The 22,066-nt window shown below is 42.1% G+C and overlaps 1 protein-coding gene across 8 annotated transcripts in view; it reads left to right on the top strand.

Annotated features, from left to right (window-relative positions):
* PPP1R13B (protein phosphatase 1 regulatory subunit 13B) overlaps positions 1-21,953 on the top strand; it is a 64,489-nt gene extending 42,536 nt beyond the window's left edge. For 6 of the 8 annotated variants that reach the window (XM_081909471.1, XM_081909470.1, XM_081909468.1 and 3 more), the window contains 14 exons: positions 932-1,033; positions 2,082-2,256; positions 3,345-3,541; positions 4,511-4,675; positions 5,352-5,532; positions 7,383-7,538; positions 10,393-10,559; positions 10,790-11,291; positions 15,399-16,159; positions 16,982-17,119; positions 17,215-17,348; positions 17,487-17,653; positions 19,169-19,368; positions 20,679-21,953. In XM_081909471.1, coding sequence (XP_081765597.1) covers positions 932-1,033; positions 2,082-2,256; positions 3,345-3,541; positions 4,511-4,675; positions 5,352-5,532; positions 7,383-7,538; positions 10,393-10,559; positions 10,790-11,291; positions 15,399-16,159; positions 16,982-17,119; positions 17,215-17,348; positions 17,487-17,653; positions 19,169-19,368; positions 20,679-20,720 — 3,087 coding nt within the window. In that variant the 3' untranslated portion in view covers positions 20,721-21,953. The remainder of the gene's footprint in view (positions 1-931; positions 1,034-2,081; positions 2,257-3,344; positions 3,542-4,510; positions 4,676-5,351; positions 5,533-7,382; positions 7,539-10,392; positions 10,560-10,789; positions 11,292-15,398; positions 16,160-16,981; positions 17,120-17,214; positions 17,349-17,486; positions 17,654-19,168; positions 19,369-20,678) is intronic. The other 2 variants (XM_081909467.1, XM_081909472.1) reach the window with 2 other exon arrangements.
* Positions 21,954-22,066: the final 113 nt, after the last annotated feature.

The raw sequence follows: 22,066 nt of genomic DNA on the forward strand, positions 1-22,066 counted from the left end.
TAGAGGAATTCTGGGATTGCAAAGACAGTATATATTGAACATTAACCTCTGGAGGACAAAATAGTCCATAAGAAGAGGAAATAACCTCTTAACATAAAGGAGAAAAAAGCACACACATTTAGGAACAAAAACAGTGAGAAGCTGAATACAGTTTGAAACAAATTATCCATTGGGAAATTTTAATATTTTCAGTACTTCCTAATGGCATCTTTTTTTCTCTTTGTAAAGCCAGTTCCTCATCTGTTGGAGCCTGATCACATTGGGCTACCTTGGAGGCGTGTTTACCTGTCCTCTAGATTTGTAAACACAGTTCTGCTGCTCATCTCCCCCCTCCACACACACATTGAAGTAAATGGTAGGCTTTCATGTTGGTGGGGGAAAGGAAAGCATTGGACAGTGGTGGTTTTGTATCTTATTTGGATTACATTGCTTTATTATCTATTGTAAACCACCCAGAGAACTTTTTGTTATAGGGTCACTTACAAATGCTACAAATAAAACAAATTCTATGATTCCCACTCACCTCTGCCCCCACCACCCATCAGCTGTAGTGTGGGCTGCATCAAGGAATTCCAGTGTTTCCTTCCCTTATCCCTCAAGGTGATGCCTATCATGTATTGGTAGAAAAGGTGGGATCTGTCCTTCATGAGATTTTCCTGTTTCAAGGGTGGTAGGTTCATCATCTATGAAGGCATGCTTCAGTCTCTGCTGCACCCCTGTAGTGCGCCATGCCACACTTGTCATACAAACTTATATTTTCAAGAATATGAACAGGGGCAAAGGTCAGGCTGCTTTCCAAATTGTGTTAAGGACGGTTTATTGCAGGAAATGGTCAACTGTTAATGTATGGCAACTAAAATGTGAAAAAAAAATTATGAGCATTCACATAGTGTAATGACAGAATAATGTTGCTTCTCTTTATTCTCTGCAGGTTGGAAACCCACGTGTTGAACTCACACTTTCAGAACTTCAGGATATGGCTGCCAGGCAACAGCAGCAGATTGAAAATCAGCAGCAAATGCTGGTTGCCAAGGTAAACTGCACTTCCAGTAACAAGAGGAAGGAAAGAACAGAAAATGTGCTGTTTTCACAGAAGGCTCTAAGTCCCAGTAGTACAGAAAATTTGCAAATTGAGAAGTGATGTGGCATTAACTCTGTGTGTGATGCCTTGTTGCCTTAGATGTAGGTCTCAAGTCTAGGGTCACATAGTCCATCGGTGATTGAGGCTTTATGGTTATCAACAGAGGTCCACCTACTGACTTGAGCAGAGACAAAATTTCAGTGCTAGTGTTCTTAACCCTTCTGAAATAAAGTCTTGTTCAGCGTTTTGTTCAATACAGTGATTCGCCACCATAATCATGTTATAATATCACTGTCATTTTGCTTTTAAATGGAAGAAACAATATTTACAAGGTGAAGTCTCTGTTGAGTTAGAGGACAGAAGTGAACTGAGAAGAGTTTAGGTTATACAGTAGTAGTTTAGTGTTGGGTTTTTTTGTTTTTTGTTTTTAAAAAACCTCAAGAGAAAAAGGAAGCATTTCCCGTATTTGTTTAGTCCGTAGGCTGTCATTCTAAAGAAGTGGCATTTATCTTGCTCCAGATCTCCTTATCTTTGCCTGTTTGTAGTTTTCTGCTAGTCATTATTTCCTCTGGGAAATTATGTAATGGGGGGTTGGGGAGCCATTTTGCTGCAGGAGGAAGTGTGTTTGAGGAACAGGAAGTACAAGTTGCAGGAAACTTCACAGATGTGTTGGAATGAATGTTTCAGCTGGAGCTTGTTTTTGTGTAGATCAGAGATTTTATTTTGTAGCTTCTGAAATGAAGGGCCTGGTATCTCTTGGAGGATACAACTGGGAGGCACATAAAAACTTTACATTAATAGGTTCTTAAAAGATACGTTCATGCTGTTGTTTAATATATTTGTTTCCAGACTGAAGAAGTATGCAGGTAAGATTTTCCTAATTTAAACACTAGCTGACTCACACTGAGGTTTTGTTTTGTTTAGAAGTAATAGGCAAGTGACTGGTAATGCTTTTCTAAAAATAAGACAGCATGATTACATGTTCTACTTGTTTTGATAGGAACAACGTTTACGTTATCTCAAGCAGCAAGAACGCCGTCAACAGCAGTCTGTGTCTGAGAGTGAAAAGCTTCAGAAACTTAAAGAACGAGTGGAAACCCAGGAGACAAAGCTGAAAAAAATCCGTGCCATGAGAGGGCAGGTGGATTACAGCAAGATTATGAATGGCAATTTGTGTACGAGCGGCTTCTTCCCATTTTTTTAAGCTCTTAGGTTCTTGGCCCAGAGGTTGATCGGGGGCCAGGGCTAACAATATATTTGAGCTACTGCTGTCGGCCACTTGTATGGGGAAACATTAACATGAGTCATTCAGAACATGGAGTCCTCTGGAAACCATTTTCACTATTTTGAGTGCACTTTTCCAGTTGCCATAATGAAGGGAACATGTTGCAGCGTAGTAAGCATCCTGCATTAGGCACACAAGCAGAAACATGCTGTTCTGTAGCATTTCAGAATGTCTTTTCAGCATTCTCAGACTCTCGCGTTTGCTATTTATTTATTTCATAAAATTTATACACTGCTTGGTTGTAAAAAACCTCCAAGCTGTTTGCAAAAGATAAAACAGCCCTACTTTAAAAAAAACATACAAAAGTTGAAATACTAAAACAGATTAATATCAGTCTGAAATCTTATTAATGTGAATTGCTTATATAATGTGCTGATTGTAAGGAACAGAAATTAATTGACCCCTCATATCTTAATGTTTCTGGGACTGGAATATTAACCAGGAAACCCATGGCATGAGGCATTCAATTGTGTCCCTGCAATTGGCTTGTGCTAGATCTGATCAGCAGAGCATTTCCTTCTGCTTGCTGCAGTTCAAACTCCAGCAGCTGCTTCGGGGGGTTGTGGACTGGGGAACATAATAGTCTAAAGTCCAATTTAGGCATGACCACTTAATAGCCTTATCCAGACAGAATCAACCACAGCATTTTCCTTTGCCCCCCACCAGGGGTGCCAACTTGAATAAAATATGGGGTCAGGTAAGCCCCACCCCGTATAATCGATCAAATGATGTGGTGTGTGCACATTTCAATGGCAATGCCCGTCAACCTGGGGGAACATCCTCCTCAAATATTTTATTGTGGGGGCCAAAGCCCCCACGGCTCCTAGGAGTTGGTTCCTATGGCCCTGCCCCCAAATTATTTTGCTTATAAGCTTCATTCTGCAGCAGCTCCGAGAAAATATTTGAACAGCGTTGCTTATGGCCTCATGCTTATTTCTCTTTCTATGTGTTTGCATTCATTCTCCATTTTAATTTCAGCCACTGAAATTGAACATATCAGTGCCATCTTCCAGGAAAAGCAACAAGAGTTACAAGCTGCAGTGTTAAAGGTGGACCAGCTTACTCAACAGCTAGAGGACCTGAGGAAAGGGAAGCTGAACGGGTTCCAGTCTTACAATGGACAGATGACAGGGCCTGCCGCTGTAGAATTAAAAAAATTATACCAAGAGCTACAGGTAAACAGTCATGACATGCATTTTACATAGTGCCAATGAACACAACTGGGGCTTTCTTCTATTTGGTGTCAGTTAAAATCTCAATTAAAACATAGCAGTTACAAGGGACCAAGTAAAATTGTTTCAGGGCCATATCCAGGCTGCCAGTTGGTCGTGCCTCCCTATTGCCATTGAAAGCAATTGAATAAATATTTTCCGTTCATCCCTCTTCTAAGAAAGAAAAGCAGTATTACAATTGGGCATTTTAGTTGGTGTTTCATTCACATATCAAGCACTATATCATCTTAGAAGTAAGTCTTTTTGAGTTCAGTGGGGCTTACTCCCAGCTAAATGTCTATAAGATGACATCCTTTATTTGGAAATGTACAAAATCCAGCAGCACAACCTTTATACTGGAAATCATATCCTAATCAAATTCCTTATAAATTAAGGAAGGTTTTATATTACTGCTTTTCTTTTCAGTGTTCTATATGTAGTTTTGATATTTTACTTAGGCGCTCTTAATTGATTGCATGCCGTATTTATTCATGACTGAACAGGTGCTTTCTGGGAAATGAAAGTATGTCAGAAGGGGTTACAAAGAAGTATATAGATTTTAGTTTCTGCCCCAAAGCACAATCCTTAGAAATATATCTGAAAGAAATAAATTGGACTTACAAGCAAGTAGATGTATTTAGTCTTTAGGCATGTGTTAAACTACCTAGGCTTGACTCCAAAGAACTATACAATTAATTTTGTATGCCCAATAGAGCTCTGGACTTGTTTTTTCTTATACAGCAGTTCCCCACTAAACCTCTTAAGTTTCAAAAGGCAGTTTTTTGTCTAGGATAACTATTCTGCTATTTAAATGAAAAATAATTCCAGAGGGCACACACAGGACATAGCTGTTTTTTCTACAGATTATTGAGGTTTTTTACCTTTAAAAACAACCCAAACCAAAGTAGTGATAATCACTCTGTTTATTTATAGATTCGTAACAGGCTTAATCAGGAACAGAACACCAAGCTTCAGCAGCAGAAAGAACTTCTGAATAAGCGTAACATGGAGGTTGCCATGATGGACAAGCGTATTAATGAGCTACGTGAGCGCCTATACAAGAAAAAAGTTGAGGCACGTCAAAAAGAAAACATCCCTGTAAGATAAACTATTAAAAGGGCCACATTTCAATACTTCTACAAAGCTCATCAAGCTTCATCAAGTTTCCATTTCCTCTAGCCCCATAGAAGTGAATAATGCATTACTTGTGTTTTGCTAAAATCTGCTGCGGTAATATGAGAGTATAAATTGAATGTGGGGTCATGTAGACGTGAGTTGAAATTTAGTGATAAAATATTAGTTTCTTCACAGGAGTACTTTGGTGGCCAGGATAGGAGTAGTAGACTCTTGATTAACTTTTTCAAAATTGAGTTTGCTGAATTACATTGGCAGTAGAAACTTACTTAATTTCCTAATAATCTCATGAGTTCCATATTATGCAGACTTTGCAGCTCTATGGCATGGAACCAAAAGGGAGAAGGGGATATATTATATGATGCTTTTTGGTGCCTTCTGAGATGAAATGCTTTCCACATTCCCAGTAGTTGGGAAAGAGAGATAATAAAACGGAAGCGGGACCGTTATTAACGTTGCTTATGAACGTAAAAGAGAAAATGCCCCAGGGGTGAGGGAAGAGAGGAAGGGCTAAGGGGTTTGAACCCCAGAGAAGCACACTGTAATTCTTCTATAACTCTTCCTTTCAAAAAGATTCTGCAGATATGTAGACACATGCTGATGTTGATGTTAACACACCTTTTGATTTGCCATTTTTTAGTTAAACCGGATAAATGGAACATCCTCTCCTCAATCGTCGCTGAATGCTTCGGGAAGAGTTGCAGCCGTGGGGCCATACATTCAAGTTCCTAGCTCCAGCAGCTATGCTGTGCCAGTTGACCCAGTGAAACCACAGTCCCTCACTATTACTACTAGTGCAACTCATGGAAGATCGAAATCTGGTAAGCAGTTCAGAAAAACAAGTACATTGTTTTGTACAGTAGGAGGTGACAAAGGAGTTGCCTTTGGGGGTGATCATCAGTCCCTTCCATAAGGTGGGAGGGATTAGGACCCCCAGAGCTCACTTTCATATTGAACAAACTCATTTGTTCAGTCATTTGACAAAAACATGAGTCGAGATGCTTTCTCCTTTGTCCCAAAGTTACTATTAAATGCCTCTGTGGTTTGCCAATATGATGTTGTACCATATGCAACTCCTACATTAAGTGTGGCTGTGATTAAAAGTTCATATTTAATTGCAAGAAGAACAATTCTGATGTGAGTATTGTGACAGAAGGGGAGTGTTCAGGACAGCCTCTCATGTCCTTCCTTGCACAACTGCCTTGCGGAGTAGGACAATAACCAACCAGTAACAGCTGCCACCTTTGAACTCACAGCTATCCCCCCCAGGTGGGAAGAAATCTGGGGTGCTCAAGGAAGTTCTAAGAGTCCTGAGATCCTAGGAACAGAGCCTCTTGTGTTTCCTATCCAGATCCCTCACAGTTTACCCAAGGCATAAAGTGAGCTGAAAGGTTCTCCGTCTCTCCCAGAGATCAGAGCAACTGACTGATCCTTAACAACCCCAATTCTGTTCTTATTTAGCATGAGCCCAAATGATCCGGTGGTTGTGGGGGATGATTAGAATCCTTGAGCTTGGCAAATGCACCCACTCCAGATCTGCAACAGTCAGATTATATGAAGTTTTATTTCTAGTAGAAGAAGGAAAGAAGAAGGCAGTTGGACAAAACAAAATACTGAAAAAAAGGAACTCTGTGGCTCAAACCTGATTGATCCTAAACGACTTCACTTGCAACACAGTGCTCTGGCTCTAAAAGGGATTTTTCAGAGTGAGGGTATGCTAGAAACCTTGCAAGGGTCAGAGGAAGCTACTTTTTGCTGGTATAAATAGTCCCTAGAGTCCCCCATCTCATTGCTAGGCAGCCTGTAATTTGTGGATTCAGAGGTTTGGCAGGGATTATTTTTCTCACATGGAAAATGGAGGGCAGGCCAGTTCTTGCTCAGGCTTAATGGAGGGCGAGAATTGCCCTGCCTCATGAAAACGGAGAGGCAAGAGAACAGACTTTTAACAGCATTTCAGGAGATGTAGACACAGTATAACATGCATCTTCACACACATTTATGTAGATGGTTTCTGCAACTTGCAGATTCCTTTTCAGTAGGTTATCTTTGAAAACAAACAGTTGATACCGAACTGAAGAAGAAGTATCTGAAGAAGTATCTGAAGAAGGTATCTGAAGAAGTGTGCATGCACACGAAAGCTCATACCAAGAACTAACTTAGTTGATCTTTAAGGTGCTACTGGAAGGAATTTTTTTTGTTTTGACTATGGCAGACCAACATGGCTACCTATCTGTAACTAGTCAAAACAAGTCCTGCTTGCAGTTTTTGAACACAGAATGCCTCCAGATATGTCATTGGCTTTAGCCTTGTACAATATTTTGGATATCTGGCTAATTGGTTTTGTTTGGTTATGAGCCCTTGTCTCTAGCAGCCCAGTACAATATATGCAGAATGCACTTTAGTCATATAAATTACATATGCACTTCTTTTTTAAAAACTGACTTTTTCTCCCCTGCAGCTTAAGTTGAAAATTGTTTTCTACCCAGATTTTGTATGAGACACAATTTGAGGGCTCTTTCTTAATATGTTGAGTGTCATACTTTTATCTGTACATTTTCCTGTTCTCTTTTACGTTTTAATCTTTCTCTTGTCATTTATGTTGTAATTCTTTTCCACATCCTATTTTTTCCCCTTTTTCTTTTACTGTGTGACTGGATCTGGTCGTCTCCAGTAGATACAGACTATGGGTGTGTGAAAAAATCTCCAGGTCCCTGGAAGATTTCTGATTTAGACATTGTAGTGGATCCTATTCTGTCACCTCCCTCTCTTCAGTCTGCTGTTCACAATATCATCCATTCAGCTTCTACTCTTTCTGAGATCCTGCACTGTGAGTCTGTAGAAGAACTTTGGCAAGCTAAGAAATCCCATTTTTAATATGGTCATCTGAGCTTTGGCACACAGATACATATTAAACAGGAATTTTTAGAACTGTGTCTGTATATTGTCAATAGAAGCATGTGTGTGTGTTTCATTGTTTTCTGGGTATTTCGCAAGTGAACAAATCTAAAATGCTCTCCTTCATGTATCTAGAAAAAGCAGAATACTTAGCTAGCAAATAATTAACTATGCTGGTACCTTGAGTCAAGAAAGTTCACATAGGGTCACATTGTATATATTTTGACATAAGCAGGTACTGTTTTTTGTGTTCTCTAGTCTTGTTCTTAGGTGGTTTACTTTGTGGCTGTGGACAAGTTACTTGTTACCTGTACTCATGTACCTGGCAGTAAGTCCCATTGAACTCAGTGGGGCTTTTTTGAGTAAACATATACAGGCTCACAGGACGCGGGTGGCACTGTGGTCTAAACCACTGAGCCTAGGGCTTGCCGAATCCCCATGATGGGGTGAGCTCCTGTTGCTCGGTCCCAGCTTCTGCCTACCTAGCAGTTCTAAAGCATGTCAAAGTGCAAGTAGATATATAGGTACCACTCCGGCAAGAAGGTAAATGGCGTTTTCATGCGCCGCTCTGGTTTCCAAAGAAGCAGCATAGTCAAGCTGGCCACATGACCTGGAAAAACTGTCTGCAGACAAACGTCAGCTCCCTCGGCCAGTAAAGCGAGATGAGTGCTGCAACCCCAGAGTTGCGACTGGACTTAACTGTCAGGGGTCCTTTTTATACAGGCTCACATCATCAGTCTGCAATCCTAAACACACCTACTAATGAATAAATTCCATGGAACACAGTGGAGCTTATTTATAAGTGCACAGATTTCACTGAAATTGAACTTCACTACCACTTAGTTTTCATCTTCTTAATGCAGAGGTGGGGGGGGGAAAGAAGGTCATTTTAACCACCAGTCAACTGAGGGGTAGTTACAGGAACTGACACTTGTAGTTACAAAAACTGCTGATTGTCACTGGGAGCGGACCATCAAAGGGACTCTCTTTGATTTTCAGTCAGCTGTTGAATTCTGAATAGTTTAATGAGCGAGTTGGCAGGCAGTTTTCAAATAGAAACAGAAATAAAATGAAGTGTGCATGTTCCGCTGTGGACCCCAGGGTTCCAAGAATCATACAAATAATACAAATAATTCTGCATGCTCAAGGTGGCTTTGGTATTGTTTTCTTGAACAGCAGACCCCCCCCCCATGCCATGCAGCAAGGCATGTTTTAAACCAAAGGCAATTTCAAAAGCATTTTGTTATTTAGCATTGGGCAGTGTGTGTATGTGTGTGTGTGTGTGTGTGTGTGTGTGAGAGAGAGAGAGAGAGAGAGAGAGAGACTTAGCCTCCTAGAAAAAAATAGAGCGAGTTTTGTACTAAATGTTTATTTTCAGATTAAATGCTTTATTTCTGCTTGCTACTAACTGTATCAAGTGTTTCAAATCAGGCCTCTTATCTCTGGTTATAACTTTTATATAATACTGGGTTCTTGCTGTTCTTGAAATTATGAAAATTGAGATGCACAAATTGGAAACGTTGTTACAAAAGAAGCTTTTTACGGCATGTATGAGAAAGAGCATTTTTTTCCCTAAGAGTAACCATTACTTTAGACAAATTTCATTAAGTTAATTCAGGAAGTTGGCATCCTCTTCAGGTGCTGTTTTGCTTCAATTTTTATTTGTTTATTTTTTAAAAAAATTAGCTTCTGGGTTTGTGTCAAAGTATTCTGATATTCAAAGTCAATTTCTCGCTTGAAGAGGATACATGAAATGCATGGATACAAACCAGTTACTTCCATAGCCACCTTACTAGTTTCTGCTATCCCCCTCCAAAAATGGGAAAATAACACATGAGCAGCAGATCCATCTGATTCTCAGTGCATTTGCTTGACTGCTGTGCTTATGAATATGGCATGCATTTGCTCAATTGGGGTGGGTTTTTTCATATAATCTATATCAAAATTCACATTTAGAAAGTTTCTTCTTATTTTCCAGGTGGGCATGATGTCGGGGTGTGTTGGGGAGATAATATCTTCACTTGACTTTCTGATTCTTTGTACTACCCCAGATGATGATAATAGAAGGTCATGGACAGTGTCAGATCTTGATGTTGGCCCTGAAGGCAGCTCTTCGTGGCATTCAGGAAACAAAAAACAGCAGTTTATGAACTGTATGTTGCAAACCATTCTCAATGATCTTAATTCTAATCAGAAATCAAAAGGCATCTTTAGATTAAGATAATGAATTATCTTTCAGCACAATACATCTGTAGAATTCAGTTTGAATTGAAATGGAATGTTTAGTGTTAATGTATTTTATTATAATTTTTCCATCCTGTGGGCTCAGACCAATTTACAGAAATACATGGGTGATATCCAGTTGTGAGAATCTTTATTGTGCAGCCTTTTCTAGAGCCAGCAGAAATCTATGAATGTATCCCTAAAATAATTAAATCTCACTAAACTCAAAACAGTACTCAGAGCTCTAAACAGGTCACCAGTCACTTCTTTGGCCTTATGTATAAGCTTGTAATTTAATATGCTTTATTTATTGCATATATGCTTTATCGGTCTTGGCCACCTTCGGAACCTAGTACAGATAGGCTGGGTAGAAATTTAATAATAAAATACATTAATAAACATTATTTTAAACACATTTAACTGATTGTTGGCATCTCTAATCCTACTCTGATTTTCTTAATCTGAATTATTCTGCACTATCTTCCATTCACAATTTCATATTCTCTTTATACAAATGTGTGGGCATCAGTAACCATTTAATAAACATTTTCCTTTGTTGCCAGCTAATGAGGGAACCTGGTCAGCAGTTAAGCAGAGTCCTGTTCCTGTGGTGAAGCCGCCACAAATCTCCAATGCAGACTGGAAGGAATCCAGCATGGATGCTGGTTTAAAACAAGGAACGATATCAAGTCAGCCTTTGTCTTCTTCATTAGGAAGTACTGATAAGCTGGTGAGTTTTTATCACATCTACCCCCACCCCCTTGCTGCATACAGTATCAAAAATTCCTGGTGTTTTGCATGTTTGTGTACAACATTTCTGTATGTGCTGTGGGCCTCTCTGGCAAGATTTTGTGTACTTCATCCATGAGATATATGTTAAAAAGGGATTTGCTTTCTATACAGGATAGAAGAACAGCCTTTTCAGCTTTTCAGACACTTCTTCTGTTTTCCCCTCCACAGGGAATTGATATAGGGAAAGTACCACCTACCATCCCAGGAGCAAGTAAGCAGTTGCCCCAGAACTATGGGACCTACCCAAGCTCCATTCCATTGGGAACAGGTTCTACCAATTCCCTTGAAAGGCGAAAAGATGGCAGCCTCCCAAGACCAGGCTCTACAGCAGCAAGCCGGCAAAGACCTGTTCCGTTACCACCAGCCAGCAGCGTTCATCAGCCAAGCTCCTCGCAACAAATACAGCAGAGAATATCTGTGCCTCCCAGCCCCACATATCAACCTTCTGGCGCCCCATTATTTCCAGGTGGCGATGGCAGGCCTGATCTCCCCTTAACTGTGGCCATCAGGCCTTTCTTAGCTGACAAAGGCTCAAGGCCCCAGTCTCCCAGGAAAGGGCCCCAAACCGTGAACTCCAGTTCCATCTATTCCATGTACCTTCAGCAAGCGACGCCACCAAAGAACTATCAACAGGCTGTATACAATACCCTGAACAAGTCCGTTAAAGCAGGTAGAATAATTTGATGTTGCATCTCTCTTCTGTTTTGATACTTACAGGAGTTAAATTAGGTTTGATGTAAATTAAAAAGGTAAAGGTACCCCTGCCCGTACGGGCCAGTCGTGTCCGACTCTAGGGTTGTGTGCCCATCTCACTCTAGAGGCCGGGGGCCAGCGCTGTCCGGAGACACTTCCGGGTCACGTGGCCAGCGTGACGAAGCTGCTCTGGCGAGCCGGCACCAGCGCAGCACACGGAAAAGCCGTTTACCTTCCCGCTATAAAGTGGTACCTATTCATCTACTTGCACTTAGGGGTGCTTTCGAACTGCTAGGTGGGCAGGAGCTGGGACCGAAAGACGGGAGCTCACCCCGCCGCGGGGATTCAAACCGCCGACCATGTGATCGGCAAGCCCTAGGCGCTTACCCACAGCGCCACCCACGTTGATGTAAATTAGATCTTTGCTAAAAAAAGTGCTGTTTATTTCAAATGGTAGAAAAGAGCTTGGGCATTCTGCTAACCCAAGATTTGTTTACAAATGACTGTACATTACAGGTTTGCAGCATTGCATCTAATTGGGAGGCAGAAGTGGGTTATGCTTTGCTACAAATCTAAAATTGGGAATTGTGCTCTTCCTCTCTCTACATCGTGACAGGTCTGAGGTGCTGAACAATATTTGCTTCAAAGACAGTTGTTAAGGGGACATATTTGAACCAGTTGGGGTGGAGCTGCAAAGCTAGATTCTCAGCATGTTTGTCACTGCTGCTTACCAAGAAGGAGAGGGGTGAGGCGTCAAACTCAGCGCAGTGCATACACATTGTTCCCGCCAGTGCACCCATACTGCACAGACCTCTCCCCTTTCCTTCTCTCTAATTGGCAGTGACATACCTGCTGGGGAAATAGTGATGTGATTCTGTCTCACCTTATGAGCCATTTCTGCAACCATCTCAAGGATTACTTTAGGGGCCTGTTTTACTGAATGAGTTGTTTTCAACTAATCTCAACTCACTGAAATTAGTGAACCTGAGATAGCCCTGTTCATTAATTTCAGTGGGTCTACTCTGAGTAGGACTAACATCGACTACAACCCAATATTTACATGAGTGATTGGGGGGAGTGAAGTTAACACTAGGTTTATTAGCATTTCCAGAAGAGACATGGAGGTATTAATATAATGCTAAAAGACAATAATAATAATAATAATAATAATAATAATAATAATAATAATAATAATAATAATTTATTTGTACCCCGCCCATCTGGCTGGGTTTCCCCAGCCACTCTGGGCGGCTTCCAACAAAGATAAAAAATACACTAAAATGTCACATATTAAAAACTTCCCTGAACAGGGCTGCCTTCAGATGTCTTCTGAATATCAGGTAGTTGTTTATCTCTTTGACATCTGATGGGAGGGCGTTCCACAGGGCGGGCGCCACTACCGAGAAGGCCCTCTGCCTGGTTCCCTGTAACTTGGCCTCTCGCAGTGAGGGAACTGCCAGAAGGCCCTCGGAGCTGGACCTTAGTGTCCGGGCAGAACGATGGGGGTGGAGACGCTCCTTCAGATATACTGGACCCAGGCCGTTTAGTGCTTTAAAGGTCAGCACCAACACTTTGAATTGTGCTTGGAAACGTACTGGGAGCCAATGTAGGCCTTTGAAGACTGGTGTTATATGGTCTCGGCGGCCGCTCCCAGTCACCAGTCTAGCTGCCGCATTCTGGATTAGTTGTAGTTTCCGGGTCACCTTCAAAGGTAGCCCCACGTAGAGCGCATTGCAGTAGTCCAATCGGGAGATAACCAGAGCACGCACCACTCTGGCGAGATAGTCTGCAGGCAGATAGGGTCTCAGCCTACATACCAGATGGAGCTGGTAAACAGCTGCCCTGGATACAGATTTGACCTGTGCCTCCATGGACAGCTGTGAGTCCAAAATGACTCCCAGGCTGCGCACCTGGTCCTTCAGGGGCACAGTTACCCCATTCAGGACCAGGGAATCCTCCACACCTGCCCGCCTCCTGTCCCCCCAAAACAGTACTTCTGTCTTGTCAGGATTCAACCTCAATCTGTTAGCCGCCATCCATCCTCCAACCGCCTCCAGACACTCACACAGGACCTTCACCGCCTTCACTGGTTCTGATTTAAAAGAGAGGTAGAGCTGGGTATCATCCGCATACTGATGAACACCCAGCCCAAACCTCCTGATGATCTCTCCCAGTGGCTGCATGTAAATGTTGAAAAGCATGGGGGAGAGGACAGAACCCTGAGGCACCCCACAAGTGAGAGCCCAGGGGTCTGAACACTCATCCCCCACCACTACTTTCTGAACACAGCCCAGGAGGAAGGAGCGGAACCACTGTATGACAGTGCCCCCAGCTCCCAGCCCCTTAATACAGTCCAGAAGAATGTTATGGTCGATGGTATCAAACGCCGCTGAGAGATCCAGCAGAACTAGGAAACAGCTCTCACCTTTGTCCCTAGCCCGCCGGAGATCATCAACCAGTGCGACCAAGGCAGTTTCAGTCCCATGATGAGGCCTGAATCCCGACTGGAAGGGATCCAAATGGTCCGCTTCTTCCAGGCGTGCCTGGAGTTGTTCAGCAACCACACGCTCAATCACCTTGCCCAAGAATGGAAGATTTGAGACTGGGCGATAATTGGCCATCGTAGCCGCATCTAAAGATGGTTTTTTAAGAAGCGATTTAATAACTGCCTCTTTCAGCGGGTCTGGGAAGGCTCCCTCATGGAGGGAAGCATTCACCACCCCACGAAGCCTATCGCCCAGTCCTTCCTGGGTAGCTTTTATAAGCCAGGATGGGCAAGGATCCAGGAGAATGGTGGTTGGCTTCACTCGTCCAAGCAGCCTGTCCACATCCTCGGAGGTAACAGATTGGAATTGATTCCACGCAACTTGACTAGACAGGACTCTAGCACTCTCCCGCCCTGGCCCTGCTCCCACGGTGGAGTCTACTTCTTCCCGAATCTGAGCGATTTTATCTGCAAAAAACTTTGCAAAATCATCGCAGGAGATGATGTGGCTCATACTGGGCCCCGCAGGTGGTTCCGCTAAATTGTGAACCACCTGAAAAAGTCTCCTGCTGCTGTTTTCTGCAGATGCAATAGAGGTGGCGAAGAAAGTCTTCTTCGTCATCGCTATCGCCACTTGGTAGGCTCGACGTTGAGCTGTAACCTGTGTCCGGTCAGATTCGGAATGAGTTATCCGCCACTGGCGCTCTAGCCATCTCAACAATTGTTTCATTGCCCTCAGATCCGTGGAAAACCACGGGGCTGTCCGGGCTCCATGCAATCGGAGAGGGCGCTTCGGAGCCAAACAGTCAATAGCCCTGGTTAACTCCACATTCCAGCGGGCCACCAGGGAATCGGCTGAAAGGCCATCAACATGGGATAAAGCATCCCCTACCACTCTCTGGAAACCATTTGGATCCATTAAGTGGCGGGGGCGGACCATCCAAATTGGTCCCACCTCCCTGCAGAGGGGAAGGGTCGCAGAGAAGGGTTGCGGAGAAGGGTTGCGGAGTTGACTAAGAACTGTCAACTCGCCACTAATAACTTCATGTTGGAAATGGATAAATGCAACAAAATGGTGAAATATCTTGTATTCTTTCTTGAAGCCATGGATGTCCTCAACTATATTTGAGATATCATAACAGAATGTTGTTTTTCATTTCGCAGCAGTTTGATGTCACTGATCTGTAGCTTAGTGGACACCTTTGGTGTGCTACTCCTTGTTCTCTTTTGCTTGCTATTTAAAGCACATCATATCTATATTTCATAAAGGGGCTGACTTGCAAGGAATGCTACACATTAGAGATGTTTAGGCTTTTTAGTGCTGTATGTCCTTCCTTTTTTAGATATCTATACCCAAGAACCATGACCTCCCTTCCAAATCTTCCCCACTTTTATGACTGCTTTATAACTGCATGAAAATGTCCATAATTGTTAGAAAGATGAGTTGCTTTTAAGTAGTTTCCTCATGCATTTGAAGCTACAAAATTGACAACTGTCACCATTAATTTTTATATGATTTTTAAAACAACAAACAACACTTCTGAGAAGTTATTCCATGTTGATTTAGACCCATCCCTAACTGCTACTTTTTCTTCTCAGTTTATGGGAAGCCTGTTGTACAGTCCGGTTCGACTTCCCCTTCGCCGTTGCCATTCCTTCACAGCTCTTTGCCTGCCAATCCATCACAGCCTCAACCTCCCAACGAGTATAGTGAAAAAGATCAAGAACTGGAAAACACCCCACCCTCTGGTGATAACAGCAACGTAGAAAATATCCCTCGCCCCCTCAGCCCCACCAAGCTCACGCCCATCGTGCATTCGCCCCTTCGCTACCAAAGTGATGCCGATTTGGAAGCCCTTCGCAGGAAACTCGCCAATGCTCCCAGGCCCTTGAAGAAGCGGAGTTCCATCACTGAACCAGAAGGCCCCAGTGGGCCAAACATTCAGAAGCTATTGTACCAGCGCTTTAATACCCTGGCCGGAGGAATAGAAGGTGCCCCTTTTTATCAGCCAAGCAACTCACAGGACTTCATAGGCACCTTGGCAGATGTTGACAATGGGAACACAAACACCAATGGCAATATTGAGGAGCCCGTAGCTGTGCCCCCGACAGCTCCTCTTCCTGATGAGCCTTCATCAGATGCCAATGATAACGAACTACCTTCTCCTGCAACTGAGGAGTTGATCAGCGAAGAAAACACAAATCAAATGCCCGAGACAACGGAGGATGATAACAACAACAACAACCCTGCTGTAGCCCCTTCTATTGAGCGGCCACCTAGTCCAACCCCAGAAGCAGAATCCCCAGAAGAAGAGGAAATGCAGCCGCCACCTGCTCTTCCTCCTCCTCCACTTCCTGCGGTAAGATACTGTGCCAAAACCAGTGTGATCTGCGGCAGGGGGGCGTAAGCAGTGCTGTGCCACATCGTGGAATCTGCAAAACTTTGAATCCACTTTAGGTTGAGTGTGTACAGCGAGTCCACCCCCCCCCCCATAAAACTTTCTTAGTATATTCTAAATTTTTCCCAAACAAATGGCCAATAAGTCTAACCTATGTCTTGGATGTAGGACAAAGGTGTTACACAGGGCTAGTCAGGCAAGTACAGAAGCAAGATTTGACTGTGCTTGCAATGTGTATTTTGGTGAAGCGCACTTTGATCCACAAAGCTGAAAGCAGTGTAACAGTCGCATTGTGACCTGCCAAGTTCTTTATAACCTTGGTTTTGAATTCCCAGGCAGGCAGACAAAACAAAAGGTTCATCGAGCTGCTGGTGGGCTCCATTCAGCTTAAAGTTGTGCAGGCCTGTCTTTTAAGGCCTTGGTCCTCAGTCGGTGGGTTATGATCATGCCACCAGCACCAAACATTTATAAGTAAAAGGGAGAGAGCAGGACATGTACAGTTAAAAGCTAGATCTTGGGTCTGAAAATATTAAAGACTATTGTCCTATGGGAATACACCAAGCGGGCTCCCTTTCAGTTACATTAGGAAAACAAGTAGTGGCGATTATCTAGATATTATGAGCATTAAAGAAAAGCTAGAGACAAAGTTGGGGCAGTTCTCATGTTTCTACTAGTTCCAGAAAACAAAAGTTTAAAACAGGATAAATTTGTCTATGAAAGACTGCAGTTCACAGTGTTCTGATACTCATGCAGTTTGAAACTCAGGGTTGCCTTTTTACTCAGACCAAAAGGACCAACCTGAAGAAACCCAATTCGGAGAGAACTGGCCACAGCTTGAGGGTCAAGTTCAATCCCTTGGCTTTGCTGCTGGATGCCTCTTTGGAGGGAGAGTTTGACCTGGTGCAAAGGATCATATACGAGGTAAACTTGGAAATACTGTTACTCACCTATGTTATGTTTTGATGGTGGGAAATATTTAAGTTCATGCAGTCAGTCCTTGTTTTCCCCCAACTTAGGTGGATGACCCCAGCAAACCTAATGATGAAGGAATCACTCCTCTGCACAATGCAGTGTGTGCTGGCCATCATCACATAGTTAAGTTCCTGTTGGATTTTGGTGTCAATGTGAATGCAGCAGACAGTGATGGATGGTAAGAGACCAAGTCGAGCACACACTTCTGTTGGGTGCCAACAAAAGCTAGTAACCAGTTACTAGTGCAAATCCATCTTCACAGGAACGAGGGCACGTTTTGTCTCACTTGACGTTGAGTCTTTTGCTTTGTTTTCAGGACTCCTCTGCACTGTGCTGCCTCTTGCAACAGCGTTCATCTCTGCAAGCTACTTGTTGAATCTGGAGCAGCAATTTTTGCTTCAACCATAAGTGACATAGAAACTGCAGCAGACAAGTGTGAGGAAATGGAGGAAGGTTATATTCAGTGTTCCCAGTTTCTGTATGGTAAGTTTCAGGTTCTATAACTTGAGATTTCAGAACTTTGCTTGAATTTGTCCTTCCTCACTTGTTCCAGGACCTATAAGTATGGCATTGCTTATTTTACAATGAAAAGTGTGTATTCAATTTTGTGTGAAGATTTATTCAGCCAGCTGATCCTCAAGGCAGCTTACAGCAGATTCCAAGTACACCAAAACAACAATAATGTTAGAATACCGACTGTTGTTGTGGAGAGGCAAATGAGGTATCAAATTAAGAATGTGTGACATACACCGTGTGGCTAGTTTGCTCACTAAATCAGATGATAAAGGGGTGGAAACTAAGGTAATACAGGTTGTATTCTTCATTGATTTGAGGAATTCTGTGTGCTGTTAGTGGGAACACTGTGTATGTGAGTGGGTAGAAGAGTGGAGAAGGCGTTAGACACAAACACATCTTCAAATGTTCCCATGTCTGGCTTTAGGAAATGACTGCCTTTCTCACCATGAGCTGTGACTCATATTTAGCCTGCTTTGGAGCAAAAACAGCTGTGCCACAAAAGGACAGTTAGAGCAGTTCTAGTAGGATCCAGAATGTAGCAGCCTACTTACGAAGGCCTTTCCTGGCTACAGAATGTCCAGAAACATGCACTTGCCATATTGAATAATAAAGGAAGGGATAATTATTTCCTGTTGACTGTGCTTAAGCGAGTGCAATGTAAATTACTGCTTGGGCTGCTGTAGCTTAAGCCAAGTCATAAAATTCAGCCACCAACACGTGTTCACAACCATTCAGAGCTTTGTGCCTATTGGCTTTGCCAGTTTCCATTTCCCATGGGATATGTGTTTCTACAAACCTCGGACAAAATGGCCAACCTCATATTAGTGCTAGTAGAGTGAGGTACTCAGAACAGATCTATAATGGGGTATAATAGGGACACAAGTGGCGCTGTGGTCTAAACCACTGAACCTCTTGGGCCTCCCAACCTTTATTACCTTATAATGGAGTATAACACTTACTGGTGTAATCTCCTAGAACTAGTTGCAGGGTGCTTCTTTTGCCTTTCCCCATGACAAAACCACCTGTCTTTATAAATCAGGCCTTATGACTGTGGTGGGATTTGATAAGAACCCTACTCCACCTCTGGTCCATGTCAATTTCACATGTGTGTATTTCTGACCGGTCCATCTTGTTTTCATAACTCTTCATATTTTATCCTGGTGTACACAATTTAAGTGTTTTATCCAAAAATATGCACTTAAAAATGACTGTTGGTACTTTCATTGAGTTGAGGATTGCATCACAGAATCTGGAGAAGTGTGAAATCTATCCATATATTAATCTGGAAGGTGCAAATTAGGTCAGTTTGCACAAAAATGCAGACCAAACAGAATTCTCCTCCCTCACTACAATTGTATTACACATTGTATTACATTTCCATGCTGCATGAGAGCCAGGGGCGCCATGATTGCAGTATCTATTTTCCAAATAGTGGTTATTGCTTATTCATGTTAGGTTAATGTAGTTGTTTCTTGGTCATAGGTGTGCAGGAGAAACTGGGAGTAATGAACAAAGGCATCGTGTATGCGTTGTGGGATTATGAAGCTCAGAACAACGATGAGTTGTCATTCCATGAAGGAGATGCAATTACCATTTTGAGGCGCAAAGATGACAATGAGACAGACTGGTGGTGGGCTCGTCTCAATGACAAGGAAGGCTACGTGCCTAAAAATCTCTTGGGGGTAAGTCTTGCACGCTCTTCACTGTGAACCTGTACCTAATTCCAGCACAATACAGTGCTTTTCAGAAATCCTCCAGATTGCTCAACTAGGAATGATTAAGACAGGGGTACTCGTTTATTTGGAAGAAAAGTTCTTCCTGAACTGTACCACTGCAGGTTCAAGTACAGACCAAGAACAGTAAAAAAAAAAAAAGGGGGGGGGAGCTGGTCATTTTAATCTCCACAGGTAGAGTTGCAGACCTCAGAATAACTCTTTTTAAGGTGGTGAATCATGTGGAATGTATAGAATATGGGATAGTCAAACAGGGTTCATAGAGAAATTTAACTAATAAACTGGGGCTCAACAGAAATTACCATACTTTTCTGCGTATAGGACTGTTTTTTTTACTCTAAAATAATGTTCAAAATCTGGGCTCGTCTTATAGTCTTATACACAGATAGTATCTCCCCCCATTTTCTCCCCAAAAATACACGGGGGCATCTTGTAGATGGAAAAATACTGTAGTTTTCTTTGTTGAATTCCTCCCAGATTATTTATAATGTACATTGTGCTGTTACAAAGTTTCTGTCAGCACAGCATTTCTGCTTGCTTGATGGAACAATCTCCCCTCCCCTGCTGTTCTGGTAACTCCTACACACCCCAATATTCTGTGTTGCTTCTGACACCCATAATTTCCAGTTACTAGTACAGTTCTCAAGAGTGCAGCTTTGTCTTCTAAAACACAATACTAAGCTGCAAGCCTCTATGAAAGGAGACAGGATGTTGAACAAGATGCTGTTTGGGCCTTCCCTATACATGCCAAAGATTTACTTGTGGTGGGCCCAAGCACTCAACAAGCAAAAAGCAAGAAACCTCCATAGAGTGGGTATGGATCTGAATTGGAAGACAGTGGGCTTTTGGCCCTAAACGAATCTGAAAGCAAACTCAAATGATGGCAGTGGAATTTGCTTCCAAATTTGTGTGTTAAGTTCAGAATGCTACTATTAGTCCAAAGCTTGAAACAATGTGGAACAACCAGTCTTCAAGAGAATCATTTTCTAATACAAGGGTTTGAACAGTTAAAATTACTAATGTTCCCATTTAGAACTGATTATTGCTATTGTTGTAAATTGTGAAGCATCAGCCTAAAGCACCTTTTCAACAGCTCAGTTGAAAAGATTCTAGCAGAAATAAAGGGAAATGGAACTAATATGTATGATGCTGTCGAATTGTTCTGCTTAAAAGTTGCTTTTAATGCAGTGGTAGAGTTGTAAAAACTAATATGCTTTATAGTTTGCTAAATAATAATTTTAAATCTTGTTTTATTGCAGTTATATCCAAGAATAAAACCTAGGCAACGAACTCTTGCCTGAAAACCATCATTTGGCAATACAGTATCTTGCTGGCAACTGGAAGTATACACTGGAAACATTTTCAATCACATTTCACCAGAAGTAAAGCTATACTTGTTTTAATTGGTGCTCTTGTTAAATTGATGGACAGCATTTGAGATTTCCGATCTGAAGTTTGTATGTGAGATCTGTTCCATGTTCACCCACCCAGTCATTGGGAGAGGTACTCAACACAGCCTGCAGTATTTTGCCAATTGAATTAAAAGAACAAAACTTGTGCTAGATGTTAAAAACCTTTGCAAAACACAGGTATGCTGTCTGATCCATTCTAGTCCACAGTAACTGTCAAGGTCTTTATTAAAATTGTCAACTGATTGTTGAGTTTACTGTGTAAATCCTTGAAGAGCTTGGTAAGCTGGCATCTGGGAATTACCAACAGTCCTCTGGTATAAAAGGTGTTATTAACTAACAGAGAAGCATCAATGCTGAATGGATTTTTGCACATTTCTCAAAACCACGTTCCTTCACTTGATGTTTTTTCATGATATTCTGCTTACAACACCACTTTAAACTTTCTCAAACACACCCACACTGAATTCCATCTTCTGGACAAACCTGCATTCATATTTAAGGGATCTGTATGTCTATATGAAAGAAGAGTGCAATAGTTGAGAAGGTAAGAGTCAGGTTATAAAAAAGCTAATAGGTTCCCTTTAAGGACCTTTAAATCTTATCTGTGAAAGTAGGGAGGGGGTCTGAAGGACTGAATAAAGGCTGAGCTGGCTATGTAGAGAGTGAAGGGAGAAAGAAGAGGACGTCTTGCTGTTTTGGCTGGGGCAGCATCTGTGGTTCTTGGCAGCCCGGCATCTTGTGCCAGGGTGAGTTATGCAATAACTTTATCCACTATCTAGTTTCGAGCAAAAAAAAGCACTTCACTGGAATATTAGTTGTACATTATTTTATATACAAAAGTCTATTTTGAACTTCCCATTATGTTGTAGCCATACGTGTTTTATAATTTCCTCCCTGTAAACTGTAGGCCATTTGGCTTTATTCATGTACACGGTGTGCATAATTTATATATCCATTTGCAGTGCTGTAACTTGCTTTTACCACTGTTTAGCATTAATTGTATATATTGTGGTGATGAGAAGTGGAAGGGTATTGTAAAAGAATATTTGCTAAATGAATGTGAGTTAAAAGCCTATGATACACTGCTAATCCAGTGTGCACAATAAAACTACTGCTAAGGTATAGTTGTGGTTGTAGGTGTTTCTTACCCAAAAACATTTTTTAAAGAACATAATTTGTAACGAAGCCCTCTGACCCATTGAATGTACCTGCCTCTGCTTTCATGTCTACACAGT

Source organism: Podarcis melisellensis, assembly GCF_964234715.1.
Source record: "Podarcis melisellensis genome assembly, chromosome: 1".
Lineage (NCBI taxonomy): Eukaryota > Metazoa > Chordata > Lepidosauria > Squamata > Lacertidae > Podarcis > Podarcis melisellensis.